This window comes from Bacillus rossius, chromosome 2 (assembly GCF_032445375.1).
Source record: "Bacillus rossius redtenbacheri isolate Brsri chromosome 2, Brsri_v3, whole genome shotgun sequence".
Taxonomy (NCBI): domain Eukaryota; kingdom Metazoa; phylum Arthropoda; class Insecta; order Phasmatodea; family Bacillidae; genus Bacillus; species Bacillus rossius.
This window is the reverse complement of record NC_086331.1, coordinates 72,248,370-72,269,651: the sequence shown is the minus strand read 5'-3', so window position 1 is coordinate 72,269,651 and position 21,282 is coordinate 72,248,370. Positions and strand designations below refer to the sequence as shown.

The following is a 21,282-nucleotide window of genomic DNA, read 5'->3' as shown; positions in this document are numbered from 1 at the left end:
TCGCGTGTACGCTAACGTTCCATCCCAAAAAGTCGAAATCATAGACCACCTAAGTCATTATATAACTAACCATAAGATTCCACTGGTATTTAACTTGAGACCTTTATCACGTAACAGAACTTCTATTATGCTTTTTCAAATATAGCGGGCTTCTAATTATGGTGTGCCTAGCTTCGATTTGCCTAATAGCGATTCCTTAAACTAAATTTTATCTAAGAGCGATGCACTTAAAACGGAATGCAAATTTACCGCGTTTCGTCCAACAATTTTTTTTCCTAATAGCATTTCCTTTAAATTATATAACTTTAATAACCTAACTGCGATTCCCTCTCTTCCACCTTCCCCCCCCCCCCCCTTCGCAAACCGGTCTACAAAGAGGCGACGATGACCAAGTCCAATAAACAGCCAAAAAGCATTCGCATTTTCATATTTAAAAATTGCAAGCTTTTTTTTACCAACACAAACCAGTGAAATGTTAATGTTTATAAGTGACAGTTGTAGCTCATTGAACCCAATTTTAAAAATCTTAAAAATCTAGTTTTTGTATCTAAAATTACCCTCATTGGTTGGGTTTATTTTTCCAGAAACACCCAGATTTTTGCTAACCCATCAGATCTCATTGCCAAAACAAAGGACCACAGAAGTCACCAAGGCGATCCAGGTTCCATTCGCAGAAGTGGAAAATGTGGTGGACGTTGCCGTTAGCCGGTAGGATTCCTCGGAACCTTCCCCACCCCCGACACAAAGTCATTCCGTCAATATTCCATTCCTCGTATCACCCTTCATAGTCTCTTATGACCGCCATGTCGAAGAGAAGTGAAGCCCTCGTTCATTCAATTAAAGAATGAAAAATACTTTTTTTTTTTGCGCGGCATATCTAACTACTTCACCGGAAAATGTTCAATTCAGCAACTGGTTACATACATTCTGAACGTGTTCTGATCTGGTATTTCTCATTCAAACTTAACAGGTTTTCCAATTACTTCAGAACGACATATCTTATACGCTTGATTATGATTATCTGGTTTAACGTCAACAAATCATAACCAAAATGTGTAGAAAAATTAACAAAATAAATTGTAGTATATAATAGGGCATTAGGCACAGGCTTCAGGCTGAGGTGCCGAGCCACTGACCGATTGCTCTGACGTCACGGCGGCCATCTTGAATGAGCGTAACGGGACAAAACGTAACGGGACACAGCGTAACGGGACAAGTAGTACCGTGACCATGACATTGACCCCGGCGGCCATTTTGGATCCACCATCTTAGATCCGCCATTTTGGATGACGTAATTTTGTTTTCTCGAACTTTCCGGCATTTTGTTTTCCTCCATTTTGAATTATGACGTCACCGTTGCAATTTCCGTTACTACCGAAAACTTTAAAATCTTTTTATTATCCGATTTTAATGAAAAAATTAAAATTTATAAAAAATTTAATTAATAAAATTTTAATAAAAAATAATTTAAAAATTTACTTTTACGACAAGGAGCTCGGAGTCCTCGGTTCGAACCCGGCGAGGGCAAAAAAATAAAAAAGGACGAAAGGCTCCTTCCTCAATGGTGGGTGCTGGTAGACTGACCCCCACCACTTTGTTAATAGCATATATATCGTCACCTAGTATGATGTCATGTCCGATATCTTGTCTTCGTTGCTGGAAGCCATCATCATTGTATCGTCGGCTAGAGTGCGCTGACGCCATGTTAGTTTAATTCTTACCCACTAGAGTGCAGTAATCATTTAGTATTACTGTGACACCCGCCATTTTGTCATTTCGAAGCCATCTTGAAAATCAGTAATTTTAATGCTAGAGATGCGGGTAAAATTTCAAAATTCATTACATAAATTTGTAAGCAATATACTGATCGATTCATGTCCTTGGTTCGATCCCTGGATAACGCAAAACATTTAATTTTATTAAAAAAAATAATAATTTCAATAAAACATGTTCAACATTCGTAAAGAGACTTTAAATCCTCTACTACAATTATCATATCAGACATCAAGACCATAATCTTAGAAATTCGTAATAATTAACCTATAAATTCAGGAAAAAGTTCAAAATTCATTTAATAAATTTGCAAACAATATACTGATTAATTAATTGGATCGACTAAGGTCTTTGGTACGAACCTGGAAGAAGCTAAGAATAATCTTAATTTTTAGGTAAAAATGCCTCAAAAAATTACAGGTTCGAAAATAAAACACAAGTTCTTTTACAAACTTAATACTTATTACATAATTTCTATTCTACAACAGGATCACTTGCGAAAGCTAGCAATCTTATAATCATTTTGCCCTGCATAAAAGCGAAATGACTAATTCTTAGCTCCAATCGGTTTATACTAGACAGAGACCAACCAAAACCGTTACTAACATAGTCCTCCTCTTCTTGACAGAGTTTCTGGACACTATGTTTAACAGTTTGCTTCTCATCGTCTGAACTGTAAATTGTAACAGCCGATGTCATGAGAGAATTTCTTCTCTAGGTCCTCGGAATGGATACGATTTACCATACAAACAGTTCAGTCACAAGTTATAATTTAATTTCCGTACGTTGTTAGTTCATAAGTAGGCTGATTGATTATGTTCTACCTGATATCCTCAAGAAAAATAAAAATGTCTTTAGCTCCAAATGATCAATCGACTCCAAATGCTCCAACCGGTCCAAATTCTCCAAATGGTTCCAAATGCTCCAACAGCTTCCAAATGCTTAGGACAGCTCCAAATGCTCCAAATGGCTCCAACAGCTCCAAATGCTCCAACAGCTCCAAATGCTTCAAAAGGCTCCAAATGCTACAACAGCTCCATCTTAAATTGGTTCCAACTGATTCCAATTACTTTCCTTATCGAACTTGGCATGATTACTAACATGACTTTATTAGTATACATTTTGACTGGCAGTGGTAACGTTTTTTACACCTTTAAGTTATAAGTTTTATTTAGAAATCAGATTTCGATAAATGGTAGATACCATCTGGAAATAAAATATATTAATTTATCTTCAAGTTTATACTCATACATTTAATTTAAGCCATTATTGTATGTAGCCAGCTTCCCTCAGTTCTTTGAGTATGAAGGATATTTCTTTAATGTTCGAATAGTTTCCTGCACAAAGCGATCCATGTAGTAGTCGTAGCCTGTCAACCAATATGTTAGGATCTTCCCATGAGGTATAATCAATCTCTTCTGCTGCGTTAATCATCCTTGCATGTTTATAATAAATATTATTATCTCTGGTGTCTATCGTTTTAACACCAACCACAAGGTCACTTTCGTCATCTTGCCAGTGATTATCACAAGCTTGATCAGGATAATTTATTTTATTACGACGTTTCCATCGTTTTGGTCTCAAGCCACCATCACAGTCTTCGCTCTTGCATGCTTTTGGTGCTTCAGCACAGTCTTCATTCATGCCAGGTTCTGATGTGTCACCACAGTCTTCAATCATGTCAGCATCACAAACTTGATCAGGATAATTTATTTTATTACGTCGTTTCCATCGTTTCGATCTCAGACCGCCATCACAGTCTTCGATCTTGCCTGCTTCAGGTGCTTCAGTACAGTACTCAATCATGTCAGCCTCAGATGTGTCACCACAATCTTCAATCATGCCAGCTTCAGATGATTCATCAAAGTCTTCGACCTTGTAAGCTTCAGGTGGTTCTCCATCTTTCACATTTTCATGGAGACGACTAGATATTGGAGTAAATATCTTTTCATTTCTAATGTGGTTACAACTTCCTTCGTTTGTTTTAAATTTTAAATTATTATCTTGATCTAGATCAGTAATTTTAGCATTAGCTTTTTCGCCTTCGTTCCTCTTCCGCGATGTTGTAGCCCAGTCTTCGTTATCTTTATTCATCTTAATTGTACAGGTCTTGTAATTTCTATCCAAGTAATATATTCTACCAAAGGATTTCTGACACTGACTGCAATGAAATGGTTTTTGACAAGGACCCAAATTACACTCGTTTCTCCATGTCGTTTAGCATTCTTTCTCAAGGTAAACACCTTGCTACAGTATCTACAGTGATGACGTTTTGATACAGCAACAAATCCCGAATCAGGATTCATATTAGTTACTGAGACTAATGCCAGTTGCAAACTAAGAGTTTTAAATTAGATATATTACTTAAATAGAATTTTTAAATTATTTCATCAGCGAGAATTAATTTATCTCATTCAAAGGTACTTGTTGCAAGTAGTTCTGCTTTTCAACAACAGATGTCGCCACATGTTACTTGCAGGTAAATAATATTTAGTTCTTTTATGCGGGATGCGGGATGCTCACTAACGATCGCAAAAGAAGGATGGCTTCGCTAGACTCCAAGAAGGAAGTTCGTCCTTCCTGTTAGTGCTTCTTAGATTTCTCAGAGATTAATATTATTTGACTGAGTAATGATATTTTTTTTTTAATTTCCACATGATAAAAATATTACAAGTGTTGATTAAGTAGCAGAAATTTACTAATTACATGTAACCTTGAATAAAATGACATGCCTCATTCAGTAAAAAAATCCTTCATGCAGAGATCAATTTCTCATCTGTAACCAGAAGCACTCGAAGAAAACCATAAGATGTCGAGTCAGGAATAATCAGAAGCACTCGGAGAAAACCATCAGATGTCTAGTCAGGAATAATCAGAAGCACTCGGAAAAACCATTAAAATATTGTCAAGAATAATGAGCACACGGAGAAAACCACCATAACTTTGACAAGAATAATTCGAAAGCACACTGAGAAACCACCAAAAGTTTTCTTGGATATCATAAAATTACAAAAAAAAAAAAATTATAAAAAATTTAAAATAAAAAACTAAAAATATAAAAACAAAATTTGGCTTGTACTGAAACTCTAACTTTGCACTACAATGAGATGTTCACAAGCTAGCCGATTTTGTTTTTGTATTTTTAGTTTTTTATTTTAAATTTTTTATATTTTTTTTTTTTTGTAATTTTATGATATCTAAGAAAACTTTTCGTGGTTTCTCCGTGTGCTTTCGAATTATTCTTGTCAAAGTTATGGTGGTTTTCTCCGTGTGCTCATTATTCTTGACAATATTTTGATTGTTTTTCCGAGTGCTTCTGATTATTCCTGACTAGACATCTGATGGTTTTCTCCGAGTGCTTCTGATTATTCCTGACTCGACATCTTATGGTTTTCTCCGAGTGCTTCTGGTTACAGATGAGAAATTGATCTCTGCATGAAGGATTTTTTTACTGAATGAGGCATGTCATTTTATTCAAGGTTAAATTTCTGCTACTTAATCAACACTTGTAATATTTTTATCATGTGGAAATTAAAAAAAAATATCATTACTCAGTCAAATAATATTAATCTCTGAGAAATCTAAGAAGCACTAACAGGAAGGACGAACTTCCTTCTTGGAGTCTAGCGAAGCCATCCTTCTTTTGCGATCGTTAGTGAGCATCCCGCATAAAAGAACTAAATATTATTTACCTGCAAGTAACATGTGGCGACATCTGTTGTTGAAAAGCAGAACTACTTGCAACAAGTACCTTTGAATGAGATAAATTAATTCTCGCTGATTAAATAATTTAAAAATTCTATTTAAGTAATATATCTAATTTAAAACTCTTAGTTTGCAACTGGCATTAGTCTCAGTAACTAATATGAATCCTGGTTCGGGATTTGTAGCTGTATCAAAACGTCATCACTGTAGATACTGTAGCAAGGTGTTTACCTTGAGAAAGAATGCTAAACGACATGGAGAAACGAGTGTAATTTGGGTCCTTGTCAAAAACCATTTCATTGCAGTCAGTGTCAGAAATCCTTTGGTAGAATATATTACTTGGATAGAAATTACAAGACCTGTACAATTAAGATGAATAAAGATAACGAAGACTGGGCTACAACATCGCGGAAGAGGAACGAAGCCGAAAAAGCTAATGCTAAAATTACTGATCTAGATCAAGATAATAATTTAAAATTTAAAACAAACGAAGGAAGTTGTAACCACATTAGAAATGAAAAGATATTTACTCCAATATCTAGTCGTCTCCATGAAAATGTGAAAGATGGAGAACCACCTGAAGCTTACAAGGTCGAAGACTTTGATGAATCATCTGAAGCTGGCATGATTGAAGATTGTGGTGACACATCTGAGGCTGACATGATTGAGTACTGTACTGAAGCACCTGAAGCAGGCAAGATCGAAGACTGTGATGGCGGTCTGAGATCGAAACGATGGAAACGACGTAATAAAATAAATTATCCTGATCAAGTTTGTGATGCTGACATGATTGAAGACTATGGTGACACATCAGAACCTGGCATGAATGAAGACTGTGCTGAAGCACCAAAAGCATGCAAGAGCGAAGACTGTGATGGTGGCTTGAGACCAAAACGATGGAAACGTCGTAATAAAATAAATTATCCTGATCAAGCTTGTGATAATCACTGGCAAGATGACGAAAGTGACCTTGTGGTTGGTGTTAAAACGATAGACACCAGAGATAATAATATTTATTATAAACATGCAAGGATGATTAACGCAGCAGAAGAGATTGATTATACCTCATGAGAAGATCCTAACATATTGGTTGACAGGCTACGACTACTACATGGATCACTTTGTGCAGGAAACTATTCGAACATTAAAGAAATATCCTTCATACTCAAAGAACTGAGGGAAGCTGGCTACATACAATAATGGCTTAAATTAAATGTATGTATATGAACTTGAAGATAAATTAATATATTTTCTTTCCAGATGATATCTACCATTTATCGAAATCTGATTTCTAAATAAACTTATAACTTAAAGGTGTAAAAAACGGTACCACTGCCAGTCAAAATGTATACTAATAAAGTCATGTCAGTAATCATGCCAAGTTCGATAAGAAAAGTAATTGGAATCAGTTGGAACCAATTGAAGATGGAGCTGTTGGAGCATTTGGAGCCTTTTTGGAGCTGTTGGAGCCATTTGGAGCTGTTGGAGCCATTTGGAGCTGTTGGAGCATTTGGAGGCGTTTGGAGCCGTTTGGAGGCTATTGTAGCATTTGGAGCCTTTTGGAGCATTTGGAGCTGTTGGAGCCATTTGGAGCTGTCAAGCATTTGGAGCCTTTTGGAGCTGTTGGAGCCTTTTGGAGCTGTTGGAGCCATTTGGTGCATTTGGAACTGTCTTAAGCATTTGGAGACCTTTTTGAGCATTTGGAGCTGTCCTAAGCATTTGGAAGCTGTTGGAGCTGTTGGAACCATTTGGAGCATTTGGACCTGTTGGAGCATTTGTTGTCGATTGATCATTTGGAGCTAAAGACATTTTTATTTTTCTTGAGGATATTAGGTAGAACATAATCAATCAGCTTACTTATGAACTAACAACGTACGGAAATTAAATTATAACTTGTGACTGAACTGTTTGTATGGTAAATCGTATCCATTCCGAGGACCTAGAGAAGAAATTCTCTCAAGACATCGGCTGTTACAATTTACAGTTCTGACGATGAGAAGCAAACTGTTAAACATAGTGCCCAGAAACTCTGTCAAGAAGAGGAGGACTTAGTTAGTAACGTTTCTGGTTGGTCTCTGTCTAGTATAAACCGATTGGAGCTAAGAATTAGTCATTTCGCTTCTATGCAGGGCTAAATGATTATAAGATTGCTGGCTTTCGCAAGTGATCCTGTAGTAGAATAGAAATTATGTAATAAATATTAAGTTTGTAAAAGAACTTGTGTTTTATTTTCGAACCTGTAATTTTTTGAGGCATTTTTACCTAAAAATTAAGATTATTTTTAGCTTCTTCCAGGTTCGTACCAAGGACCTTAGTCGATCTAATTAATTAATCAGTATATTGTTTGCAAATTTATTAAATGAATTTTGAACTTTTTCCTGAATTTCTTGGTTAATTATTACGAATTTCCAAGATTACGGTCTTGATGTCTGATATGATGATGGTAGTAGAGGATTTAAAGTCTCTTTACGAATGTTGAACATGGTTTATTGAAATTATTATTTTTTTATATAAAATTAAATGTTTTGCATCATATAGGGATCGAACCAAGGACATGAATCTATTGAATCAATCAGTATATTGCTTACAAATTCATGTAATGAATTTTGAAATTTTACCCGTATCTCTAGCATTAAAATTACGGATTTCCAAGATGGCGTCGAAATGACAAGATGGCGGGTGTCACAGTAATAATAAATGATTACTGCACTTTAGTGGGTAAGAATTAAACTAACATGGCGTCAGCGCACTCTAGCCGACGATACAATGATGATGGCTTCCAGCAACGAAGACAAGATGGCGGACATGACATCATACTAGGTGACGATATATATGCTATTAACAAAGTGGTGGGGGTCAGTCTACCAGCACCCACCATTGAGGAAGGAGCCTGTCGTCCTTTTTTATTATTTTGCCCTCACCGGGTTCGAACCGAGGACTCCGAGTTCCGTGTTGTAAAAGTAAATTTTTTAATTATTTTTTATTAAAATTTTCCTAATTAAATTTTTTATAAATTTTATTTATTTTTCATTAAAATCGGATAATAAAAAGATTTTAAAGTTTGCGGTAATTCAAAATGGAGGAAAACAAAATGCCGGAAAGCTCGAGAAAAAAAATTACGTCATCCAAAATGGCGGATCCAAGATGGCGGATACAACATGGCCGCCGGGTCAATGTCAAGGTCACGGTACTACTTGTCCCGTTACGTTTTGTCCCATTATGCTCATACAAGATGCCCGCCGTGACATCAGAGCAATCGGTCAGTGGCTCGTCACCTCGCACCTCAGCCTGAAGCCTGTGCCCGGATGCCCTATTACATACTACTGATTTGTTTCGTGTAAGTGAATGGCAGAATTATAGTGTTGCATGATACCTTGAAGACTGCAATCTAATTCCCATTTAATAAACACTAAAACATTAACATTTCAATCGATTTGAGCTGTAAACAATCAATTACGGTGTAATCTGACAAGAACTTTCTTCTCAATAAAGTAGATGTTTATAATATAATACGGCTACCTAAACTTATTCACTTTAAGGACAAGACCTACCCAGGCACACATACAGTGTGCAGAGATTCATAAAAAAAAAAACGCGATTTAATAACTAAAAAAGATATCAGAGTGGTGTCTCCTTACGAAAATCATTTAGGATGCTTAGGAATGAAACACCCAGTCCAGGTTCTTGAAAGCCTCGAAAGGACTTTCATTATACCTTTATCTTCATTTTTCTGCCATATAATGTTATGGTTACCACCCAAAACTCATAACTGCCTTAACTATACACGACACGAATACTGCGCGCCGTTCAGAGCCTTGCGCTTAAGAGCGATACCGTGCTAGAAGCATCAATGAGCGTCGCACTTATCATCCCACATCAAAAATAAATACACAACTAAGAAGGCGGGCCTCTTTAATATAGACCAGCTGTGCCGTGGACCTTGCTGTAAATCTAGAACTTTGCTGAACAATACAAACACTCTTCGCGCAATTCCAGAGACGCCGATACGATAGGTGCCGGAGCCGGAGGGAAAGGGAGGTAAAGAAGTGGTTCTTGCGATGGTGTAGCAGGGAAGGGGGAAGCAGAAACCAGAAAGATGGTGCGGGGGTACTTCCATCGGAGCCGCATGGAAGAGGAAAGAATAAACAGAGAGTTGGTGCGGGGATACTTGCAGCGGAGCTGCCAGGAAGGGGAAGCAGCTATAGAATGATGATGCAGGGTACTTGCGTCGAAGTCGCAGTGAAAGAAGAATGCATAACAGAGAGCTGGTGCGCGGTTAATTGCATTGGAGCCGCAGGGAAGTGAGAAGAAGACACAGAGAGATGGTTCGGAGGTATTGTTTCGGAGCCGCAGGTAATGGGGAAGCAGAAACAGAGAGATGGTCCAGGATACTTGCATTGTAGATGATGTACTTCTCCGCGTCCTCCTCGTGCGTGCCGGGGAGGTAGACGGGGCAGATGATGTTCACCTGGTCGTACTCGAACGGAATGTTGCCCTTGTTCACATCGATTATGTGGTCCGTGTTGTCTATCCTGAATCTGAAACAATACGAACACGAACAACGCTGTAGCTACATAAAAATCACCAGGAGATGGCATGTTGTGATGTAGTTGGTCACCTTTTACCTCATCATCGCCACATTACGACACACATACCATCGTGGAAATGATGCATGGCCATGCTTGATAATGGTCATTAAGTATGTATTATAATTCCCGTATTTATACAGTCACTTCCATAAAAAAACGCGGCGCGGACCATCAGCTAGAAAAAAAACTGTTTCATATAGTTTCCATGTAGTATTGCATGCATGGCCAATTCCTGACTAAGTGAATATGGGGAAAAAACCCAAAGGAATTGACATCAGAAATTTGCTCACCACAGCCAAACGACTGCACATCTTCTTTGGCATGTGGTATTTTTACTGCAGTGCTGCAAGATATGCGAAGGACCAGCTTTTTTTTTACTTTTGCTAATCGCATATTTTAAGAAGAAATGCAGTATGGACCTTTCATGTACGTACAGAGCTTTCCAGCAAATAAAGTACAATATTGTGAACACAAATGAATTCAATGTATGTTTTCATTTAAGTACATATTTAATTACACTTGTGCGATATTAATTAATTATATAAAGTTTATTAAGTTTGTAATGTCGCTGATACATACAGTAATCATCAGAATTGTACATATGCTATCTACCTGTTCTGGGCATAAACTTGAGTACTTCAAGAGTCCAATGCCGAAATATCTGTATATAATCGATGTGCTCATATATGGCTAGGGATAAAATGCTGCTCACTGTGGTGTATTGCTTCTTAGCTGACTTGCGTATGTGAAAGAAGGGAAAACTGAGAATTCAAGTATCGGCGATCGAAAAACCAAATTACATTGAAAACAGAAGGGGGAAAAAAACACAGGCAGCGAAAGCAATGTTTATTTGTTTAGTAGATGAGATCTAATTCACTTATGCCAAAGTATATATATCGTCAACTAGTATGACGTTACGACCGCCAACTTGATAATCTATATTTATTATCCGATTTTAATGAAAAAAGTTCAAAATTCATCAAAAAAATTAACTTATTAGAATACTGATTGATTAGATCGATTCCTGTCCTTGGTTCGAAACCGGTAAGAGCAAAAAATAAAAAATGACATATCCTTTATCCACGTAAACCACCTAGACTGACCTCACACCACCAATACCAAGGTATATATCAACAACTTGTATGACGTCATGTCCGCCACCTTATCTTCGTCCGCTGGAGGCCGCCATCTTGTTTTCGTCTGCTGGAGGGTGCTGACATCATGTTAGTATAATTTTCTGTTCACCAAACCTTTGACCTCGACTGTTGGTATTGAACTTTGACCTTAGCCTTGAAATTTTAAACCTTGACCTCGAAATTTGAATATGACCTTGAAATTTGACCTTGACCTTGACGACCATCATGGATCCGACATTTTATGTTCAGTACATGCTACCAGGAGCTACCACCTGCAAGAGGACATTGCCACCATCTTGTTTTCGTCTGCTGGAGGACACCATCTTGTGTGTGTACTCGTCTTATAGATAACATTACCATCATGTTAGTTTTATTCTAACCTGCTTGAGTTCAGTAATCATTTATTATTACTGTGGAGTCTGCCATCTGGAAATTTGGACGCCATCTTGGAATCGTGTAATTATTAAGCTAGAAATTCGGGAAAATTCCAAAATTCACCAAAATAATTTGCAACCAATTTACAGACTGATTCGAAACTTGGTTCGATCCCTGGACGATATAACATTAATCTAATATAATATCAATTTAGCATAATAGTGACAGGTTCGAAAATAAAACAGCACAAGATGTGCAGCAACCGATTGCTATGGCATCTGGACATGGAACTACACCCATGACTGTGTTCGGTGCATTACAGGTGAATGATAATGGCTTCTACTTGGCACAGTCTGCATTTCGTGGAACACTGAAAGACTACCATTATCTAAATACGATAAGTGAGTCAAAAGACATTTGTTTCTTTCTTGAGGATATCAGGCAGAACATAATCAGCTTACTGATGACGTAGCAACAAACGGTCTATTAAAATATATCTTGTACCTGGACTGTGTATATGGCAAACCATATCCTTTCGATGTCAAAGTGAAGAAGTGTGCATTGAAGACATCGGCTGCAGTAATTTACAGTTCTAACGATGTGAAGCAAACTGTTAAACACGGTATCCAGAAACTCTGTCAAGAAGAATAGGACTATGTCAGTAAAGGTTCTGGTTGGTCTCTGTCTAGTATAAACCGATCGGAGCTTAGAATAAGTCATTTCACACCGATGCGGAACTAAATGGTTATGAAATTGTTAACTTTCGCAAGTGTTTCTGTAGTAGAATAGAAGATATGCAATAAAATGTATTTTGTAAAAGAACTTGTGCTGTTTTATTTTCGAACCTGTCACTTTAATGCTACATTGATATTATATTAAATTAATTTTATATTATCCAGGGATCGAACCAAGTTTCAAATCAATCATTACTTTAATGAGTGAATGTTTTGATGAATATTGTTTTTCCCCCCCAAATCTCTAGCTAAATAATTACACGATTCCCAGATGGCGCCCAAATTTCCAGATGGCAGGCACCTCAGTAATATTAAATGATTACTGCACTCTATCGGGTTAGAATAAAACTAACATGATGGTAATGCACTATATACGACGAGTTCACACACAAGATGGTGTCCTCCAGCAGACGAAAACAAGATGGTGGCAATGTCCTCTAGCAGGTGGTAGCTCCTGGTAGCATGTACTGAACATAAAATGTCGGATCCATGATGGTCGTCAAGGTCATATTCAAATTTCGAGGTCAAGGTTTAAAATTTCAAGGCCAAGGTCAAAGTTCAATGCCAACAGTCGAGGTCAAAGGTATGGCGAACAGAAAATTATACTAACATGATATCAGCACCCTCCAGCAGACGAAAACAAGATGGCGGCCTCCAGCAGACGAAGACAAGGTGGCGGACATGGCGTCATACAAGTTGACGATACATACCTTGGTATTGGTGGTGTGAGGTCAGGTCAGTCTAGGTGGCTTCCGTGGAGGAAGGATATGTCGTTTTTTATTTTTTGCTCTTACTGGTTTCGAACCAAGGACCATAATCGATCTAATCAATCAGTATTCTAATAAGTTAATTTTTTGATGAATTTTGAACTTTTTTCATTAAATCTGAAAATAAATAAAGATTTTCAAGATGGTGTCCATAACGATAATTGGTACAGTGGTGACAACATTCAAAATGTCGGGTGTGATGTAAGACTTATTACTTTTTATTGAGAATTTTTTAAATACTTTAAAAAATTACTGGTTTACTCTCGCCGGAAATCGAATCGAGGACCGAAATCGTTTAAATAACTAAACATTTGAAGTATGCAATTTTAAAATATGTTTTGTATTTTTTTCGGAATTTATAGCTTTGAAATTACGGATTTTCAAGGCGGTGGCCGTAACAAAAGATAAAACGGTTTTTTAAAAATATTTTTAATTTAATTTTGATTACTTTTTTATATTTTTAAAAACTTTTTTTCATTAAAATCGGATAAAAAATATAGATTATCAAGATGGCGGTCGTAACGTCATAATAGTTGACTATATATATACTTTGGCATAAGTGGTGGGAAGCCAGTCTGCCAGCGGCTTCCGTGGAGGAATGATCGGTCGTCATTTTTATTTTTTTGCCCTACTGTGTTCGAACCGAGGACTCCGCTCCTAGAGGTAAGTGTACATTTTTTTTATAATTTGTTAAATCATTTCTTTTATTATTCAATTAGATTATTTTTTTATGAAGTTTAAAATTTTTCCCGATTTTCTAACATAAAAATTACGGATTTTCAAAATGACAACCGTAACTGCAATTGCAATGGTTACGTCATAATTCAAGATGGCGGTCATTATCATAGATGACGTCAGAGGCTTATTATAGGCTTTGACATGGATCCTTAAGTCTCTTTTAGGACATTGTGTTCTTTCAAACGCAAAAAGTATTTTGAGGTTTTCTAAATCCTAATTTTAGAATTGTGGAATTTTTTAAGAAATTGTAGCGGGATTTTTTCACAAAAAACTGGAAATTTTGGCGAATTTTGGGCGAATTTTGACAAATTTTGAAGGTCAGTTAAGTTCAAGGTCATCCAAGATGGCCGCTGTGACGTCACAAATCCAAGATGGCAGCCGTACACTCGCTCCTCACCCAGAACCTAGTCCCCGGAGGAACTATTATCTACTACTGACCGATATTGCCAAAATTAATATATTTGTGTCCGATCTCATTCAGAATGTGTGTAGAAACCTAAACACTGCTGATGGCCGATATGGTCTATAACATTTTAGAAGCAAATGTGAAACCAAGTGCTCCCTGAATGTGATCAAAAGCAGTGTTTTTACTTTCAAACAGTGTACTGTGCCTAGCTCTAGTCACTTATTTTTGTGTATGTTATCAATTTTATGAACATCATAAAAAGTTTTTTTATGCTGTCCAATACTACTTAGGAAAAATTTTAAAACCAATTTAATTTATAATGTAATTATTCAATAATTTATTTGTAGCTCTAGTTTATGATGCTAAAATTTGTATCGTAAAATGATTTCTTTGTAATAATATAGGGTAAATGCATGTCAAAAATGGTATGTAAAATAATGCTACTGCCAACTACTTAATCGTTTTACAACAGCAACAAGTTTTGCGGTGGTTGTAGAAATTTGTCTACTATAAGAATATCCGGACGCTAAATTTTCTAATCTCAAATACTTTCTATTGTTATTTGCAATAAAAAAAAATTATGTTGCTCCAACTTCAAAGGAGTATACCAGCCTTGGGAAACACTTTAGAACAAAAGTCGTATTCAAAATCTGCAGCAGAAGTTGTTGTCGGTCGAGTTATGACTCATACTCCATATTACAGAAATGAAGTCTGAGATCACTCTGTTGCTTTACATAAAATCGGTCGAAACGTGTCTTACAGTGGTATTTATATTCACGTCTTCAGCAATTCCTTCGTCAAGAAATTCTTATATGCATTCTTATTTAACATTTGTGTGCCATAGAGGTTGCTTGAGATGATCTAAAGTGATCGCAAACAAGACAATCTTGATGAAGACCATCTTATGATAGTCCCATATTTCTTATTTCTGAGAGGGCATTCTCCTGTCTCATAGTCGTTGCTTGAGAACACCATCGTAGAAGCATGTTTCATAGTCGCTGAGACCGTGCTTAAGAACACGAATAAGATCGTCTTTGCCAAGACCACTGCAGGCATGTCTCAAGCAATGCTTGTTTTGATCGCAATGTAGAAAATGGCGGATTCTCGTTAACCTCGTATTTTTAAACTTAAATAAATCCTGTATGAAGTGCTGAAGCAATTTTATATGTATTTTAAATGAGTTTAGTGTTTGTTTGTGACCAGTGGTTACATTTTCATGTGCTAAACAGACCGAGGACATCATACCAGAAGGACGTATCTCGATATTGCAAAAAGTGTTGATACGCCCTTTTGGTATGATGCCCTCGAATCGATCACAGAACGAGTACAATGGATGTGGAAAACGATGCGTTTAATGATGGTTGATGGTAAATATCACAATCAGAAAATTTAATTCTACATTCGTGACACCCAGAACACATTAAAAATAATTTAAGAAAAAGTGGCATTACACTCTTAATATACAATAATTTCCCACTGTTTCTGTCAGAGGTTTGGTAGTGTGTTGGTTAGGGAGTTATAGAGAAAATTTACGAATGCGGTTCAATTCCTGACACTGACAGTACTTTTTTTTTATAGTTACAGTTAATGAAAAATGCAAATGTAGCTTTAAGTGAAATTTTATTAGATTTTTTAAAAATCTAATTGTTATAATATATTTAAATACATAGCTCAGTTTATTGGTTTGGTTATTTCATACGCAGTAGGCTTTGAGACATAATGTAGTCTATATATTTTACTTATAATATGATTAAATTATAGAATCACAAGTAACTTGAACAAGAAAAATTAACGTATTATATGAGGAAATTAATATCTTATATCATTGATGAACAAACAAAAACTTTATAAAGGATTTTACAAAATTTTAAGTTCCTTACTATGTAGCCTTATCAGATTCGTTCAAACTTATTGTTATAATTCTAGACATACATTTTTCTTACTTAAATTAATAATTGTCTTTTTACTGTGTAGTTAAATCTGATATTTTTATTAAACTGACATTTACTGTACCTTATCCTGAAGCTGAAGCAGAGTGACCTTTTCTCAAAAAAAAAAAAAGTTTTTCACTACCTGAAATATTTTTTGATAATTCTGTAAAGACAAGTAGCTTTTAAACAAGTAGTAATTCAGTATTAACAGTTCTTAAGATGCTAACTTAATTTTATTGCATTATTTTGTTAAAAGGGTATTATTAAATCGTTAGATACATAATTTCTTAATGTTAAACTTGCACAGGAAAGACAAGTGTCTATAAAGTTCTTAATTTCATTTATCTCAAGTGACACAAGCTGAGATGTACTAGACGGTGTGCATATTTGTGGTCGCAAAACATCAATTTTTCCATGTGTGATTCGAGAGTATTAAAACAATAAACGAATTCCTCACATCAACGTACAAACGCACTTCGAATGTAGTGAAATGTACTCACTAAATCTTGTTACTATAAATAGCCTCAAATTCTCGGGTTTCATTCAGTGCTTGGTGTGAATAGTAGCAGAATATTTAACGAAAACAGTTCAATCGGCAAAGTTCGTGTATACTCGTGTCTTTTCGGCTGTCTCAAGTAAGTGCTTCGTCAAGCCATAAGTACAGCAAACAAGCTTGAGCATGCAGTCTTCATGAAGCTCGTCTTGTTCGCGGACTATGAAACATGGAGATTGAAATCGCTGCCTTGAGAAACAAGACCGTCTTCGTCAAGAAGGATCTCAAGACATTGCTCAAGATGCGACTATAAATACCATCCTTAGACTTGGAAATATTAAACGTCAACAAAACGTGCCAAAAACACGCTTCCCGGAAGACTTAGCATTACAAGTCCTGCAGTTCACTGCCTGCTCTAGTCAAACCCACTGTGGCCCACTACTGCCCACATTGGCGTTCCCGATAAACGAAAAGAAAAAACCTAGATGCACGAACGTGTTTACCTCTTGCCAAACCATGTTAGCGCATATGCATAGATTAAAATGTGATTAAATTTCACTTTGTTTAGGCTAAAAAAATAGCCGCTACCATTTCAGATTGTACCTGAAAGCATTCTACTGATATGGATTCATCAAAGGATGCATTTATTATTTTTTCTTACAACGGGTTTATAAACTACGCAAGAAACACAAGACGTAAACAGGTTAAGCAACAATGTTTTCAAATACCAGTTTTAAAAATAAGCAAGATGTAAAAAAAAAACGCAAGCATCGAACAACTTTCAACTTCTTGCGTTTCGGCTTGAGTTTTTGCCTTCCATTCATGTAGTGAAGTGTTCCGAAAATGTTTAAGAACACAGACGTTATATGCATCGAAAACCACGACATTGTTTTTGTTACACACATCACGTTTTCACTTGTCAAGCTTTACCACAGCGAATGAAAATTGGTTGTCTGTAAAGTCGGTTTATGGACGATAGTTTAACGTGACAACGTCATAACAAAACATTGATGAAATGATTGCATACTTTTATGAATAAAATTGAATCATTTTTATTGAATTATCACTATTTTGTATGGATACAAAGGAGTGAAATTTAATCTACAATTTAATTGATAAATTTACTTTTATTTGCACTCGTTAATTCAAATATGTTTATTACTTTAACGAAGAGATTATTTTAACTATAACTTTTATACATGTTTGCTATTTAACTTCAAGATCGTCGAGAATGTTTTAAAGCTTTTTCGCAATTACATATTTAACGACGAAGTTTGTTCGTCGTGAAATTAAACGTAGAATTTAATAAAAATGCCCTTGCAGTTAATAAAATAAGTATTAGCAAGTTTAGAAAGAATTTCGGCTTTAATCTCCAACCCAGACGCTCGTGGTGCGCTGGGGCCGAGATTAAAATTCGTCGAGAATATTTTACGTTTTTATGTCTTCCAGTGCTGAAAATAATATGCAATTGTGGCCCCGGGCACGAAATTTTGTTTATAATTAACGAGTGCCATGTTTCCGCGAAAGCGGATAGATAGCGCGATTCGTTCGGTTCGCGTTCATCACCGTAGATGACAGCACCGTAGGGGAATAATATTTCGTTTTTATAATACGATTTTATAACAAATACGCATCCCAAATACACCAAACTTATTTATAACGTGTTACAATATTTTTTAAAACATTGTGCAAAAGATCCCGGGTGTAATTTTAATTATTATGTGTAACTGTAAAACACCATTGTTCGTACAAAAACGTATTTGAAAATTCAGCATTACTTTTAAATAACCGTACCGATTGTGCTGAAAATCGGTGTACGATCGTTAAATTACATAATATTAATAATTCAAACGACGAAAACATGATTGAAAAGTCAAATCGATGGTTGTTCCAATCGAGTGGAAGAGAGATGCGGCGCAAGCGTACAATGAGCGTAACGGGACACATCGTAGTGGGACAATGTGCGTTACGGGACACTTTTTCGTGCGTGCAGCCGGCGTTCATCGATTTATTAGATGTTGTCACGTCAAAAATTATTGAGAGTTTCATGGGTGTATTATTAAAAGAAGCCCAGGGAAATAAATTTGTTTTACAATATTTCTAGTAGGGTTAGTGACGTATTGCGACTTTCGTGCTTTATAAACATCCGTGATTTTCTAGTGTTGGTTGCGAGTCACGTGGTTGCGTTCTTTTTGTAGTTTATAAACTCGGCCTTAATTTATTTTTATGTGAACTGAATGGCACATAAGTAAAAAAAAAACTATAATCACATTTTAGGGAACTCAGGTTCGAACACCCCCACCGACCTCCTTGATTTCGATTTTCCCATGGCTGCGAACACACCCAAAGAAACTGCTGGTATGAAACTGTAATATAATGCCTCGGTGGATTCCTACACCAATATATCCGCATATAATTACGTTTTTCCGTCTCTAGTGGCCTTGTTGTAGAATAGAACTGTCTTGTGGCCCGGTATCTTTGTTCGGGCTATAGTTAGTCTCAACGTTTGTAAACTCCGAGGTTTACGTGTTTGTATCGCTCGCTGCTTTATTCCTACTGTTATTTTGTTTTCTGGAATGGCAGTTTTTTTTATAACTGGCCTACACTGTTAAAATTCTTACCTTAAATATAGGATGAGCATTGGTTGTAAAATATCCAGGAGTCTTCGTAAATTTACAGATATTTCGTAAGTATTCGGAAGTTTATTTAACAAAATTTGAACACGAAATCAAAAGAATCATCTTGTAACCCAAACAAAATTTTTATAAAGTTAAGTCTAAAAAAACACACAATTCTTCCATGCACGCATGCATGTTTACAGTGTTGCCAACACTGCAAAGAACCCATAGTCCGGCGTAGTTTCAATGAAGTTCTTATTATCTGTAACTATGAAGACCGATTCGTTTCTTAAGAGGCACATTCTTCGTTTGAAAAGTCCATAAATTTACTAGAATTTCTAGTGTGTTTATCAATGTCGCTTGTGTCGGTTGGAGAGCGCAACTTTGAATGTTCGTATGTTCACTACTGGATACAGCTACAGCAGGACGTCGTAGTGATCGGAACCTTCCCCGAAGGTAAATCTGTTGACTCGTTTAAAACTTCATTACGTTCCTCTGTGGGTGTCTGTATCGGGGGGATACCCGTACACTGGTGTCAGCAGAAACAGATTTAATTACATCTGTGTTCCGTCCAGAGAGGAAGGGAGCACTGCACTGGAAAACTAGCCACAAGTGTACCCCCTGGTCGTTACGGGACGTTTAACGCGTTCGGATAGCAAGGGACATTGCAATCGATAGTGCCCAGTCAAGCTGCCCCGCCCCGGTTTCCCGTAACAAATCCCTTATGACCCTATAGAGCTGTAACTGAGTGCCAGTCCAACCTTCATTTTGAGTCACGTCCCAAGATTTTTTTTATGCTTGATGTTAACGTAGTCACACACGTAAAAATTCTTGATTTTTTTGTTTAAATAATACCGTAACCTAAATGTAAAAAATAGTAAAATAGCAAAAACAAAGGTTTAGCAATTTAATTTTTTTAGTGTGAAATTCTTAAAAACCAAGTACAACTTGCGTATTTTACAGATAATTTTCTAGAGAAACAGAATTGTGTTGCAGGCATCGGTTAAAATACGCCAATGTACATATTTTAATAACTAACATGGTGTGAAATTACACTTTTGGAGATGTATAAAACTACACATACCAATGGTGTTCAATTTATGAGAGCCAATTTTTTTATAACCTGTATTTTTATATTACAAACTTATGTCATCGTAATGTAAAACTGCATAATATTCGTCAAGAGTAAATTTACAACAATCAAGTATCTGCAAACTGACAAAAACCATTTAATTTACATTAGATTACTGATTATGCAATACAATTTTAACATGTTGTGAAAGAGGTAATCTTAATTTATTACTGTCAGCGATAGTCGAGATGTTAAGATGACAGGCTATAAACAAATAAGCCATGGGTTCAGTAATCCGTAAGTTCACTGCCAATGTAAAAACGTAGTCAGTAAACTTTGTTGAAATCAACAAACGCTCTAACGCACACATTGGTGTGTGTGTGTGTATGTATGTATGTATGTATGTATGTATGTATACACACATTTATATATAAATATATAAAAGTACACATTTACTTACTATGTGTAAATTTACTAAACAATGAATTAAAATTTACAGTTGTGATAAATTGACGCATGAAAAATACGTCCACAGCTATAAAATATTTACCAAACAGTTGCAACTGTACTTTACACTTTTTATAGTATTTTTACTTGAGCACAGGAGTAAAGACACTCTTATGCTCAAGAAAAATACACCAACACGTGTAAGTATAACGCTTGTCTGAATTCAAAGATAAAGATTTTTATTAAAGGTTCATTTAAAACTTTTTGCGCAGAAACTACAATATATAAAGCGAGGCTATCAATACTCTAAAAACTTCTAGAACGTAGAACAGTTAAAAACGAAACTAGTATTGTCACATTTAACTGATAAGGGAACCAACCCTCCCCTACTCTCTTTTTTTCTACTGTTTTATCGTAAGTGGCCATGGCAGCGCAGGAAGTGACGTCACATCACCTGAAACAAGAGCCCGCAACTCAAGTGTGGCGTGGCATTCTTCG

At 36.2% G+C, this 21,282-nt stretch overlaps 1 protein-coding gene across 1 annotated transcript in view; it reads right to left on the bottom strand.

Moving 5' to 3' along the window:
• Positions 1-21,282, bottom strand: part of LOC134529369 (ephrin-A4) — a 273,397-nt gene that overhangs the window by 100,294 nt on the left and 151,821 nt on the right. The window contains exon 2 of the mRNA XM_063363355.1: positions 9,875-10,016. Within this exon, the coding sequence (XP_063219425.1) occupies positions 9,875-10,016 (142 nt within the window). The remainder of the gene's footprint in view (positions 1-9,874; positions 10,017-21,282) is intronic.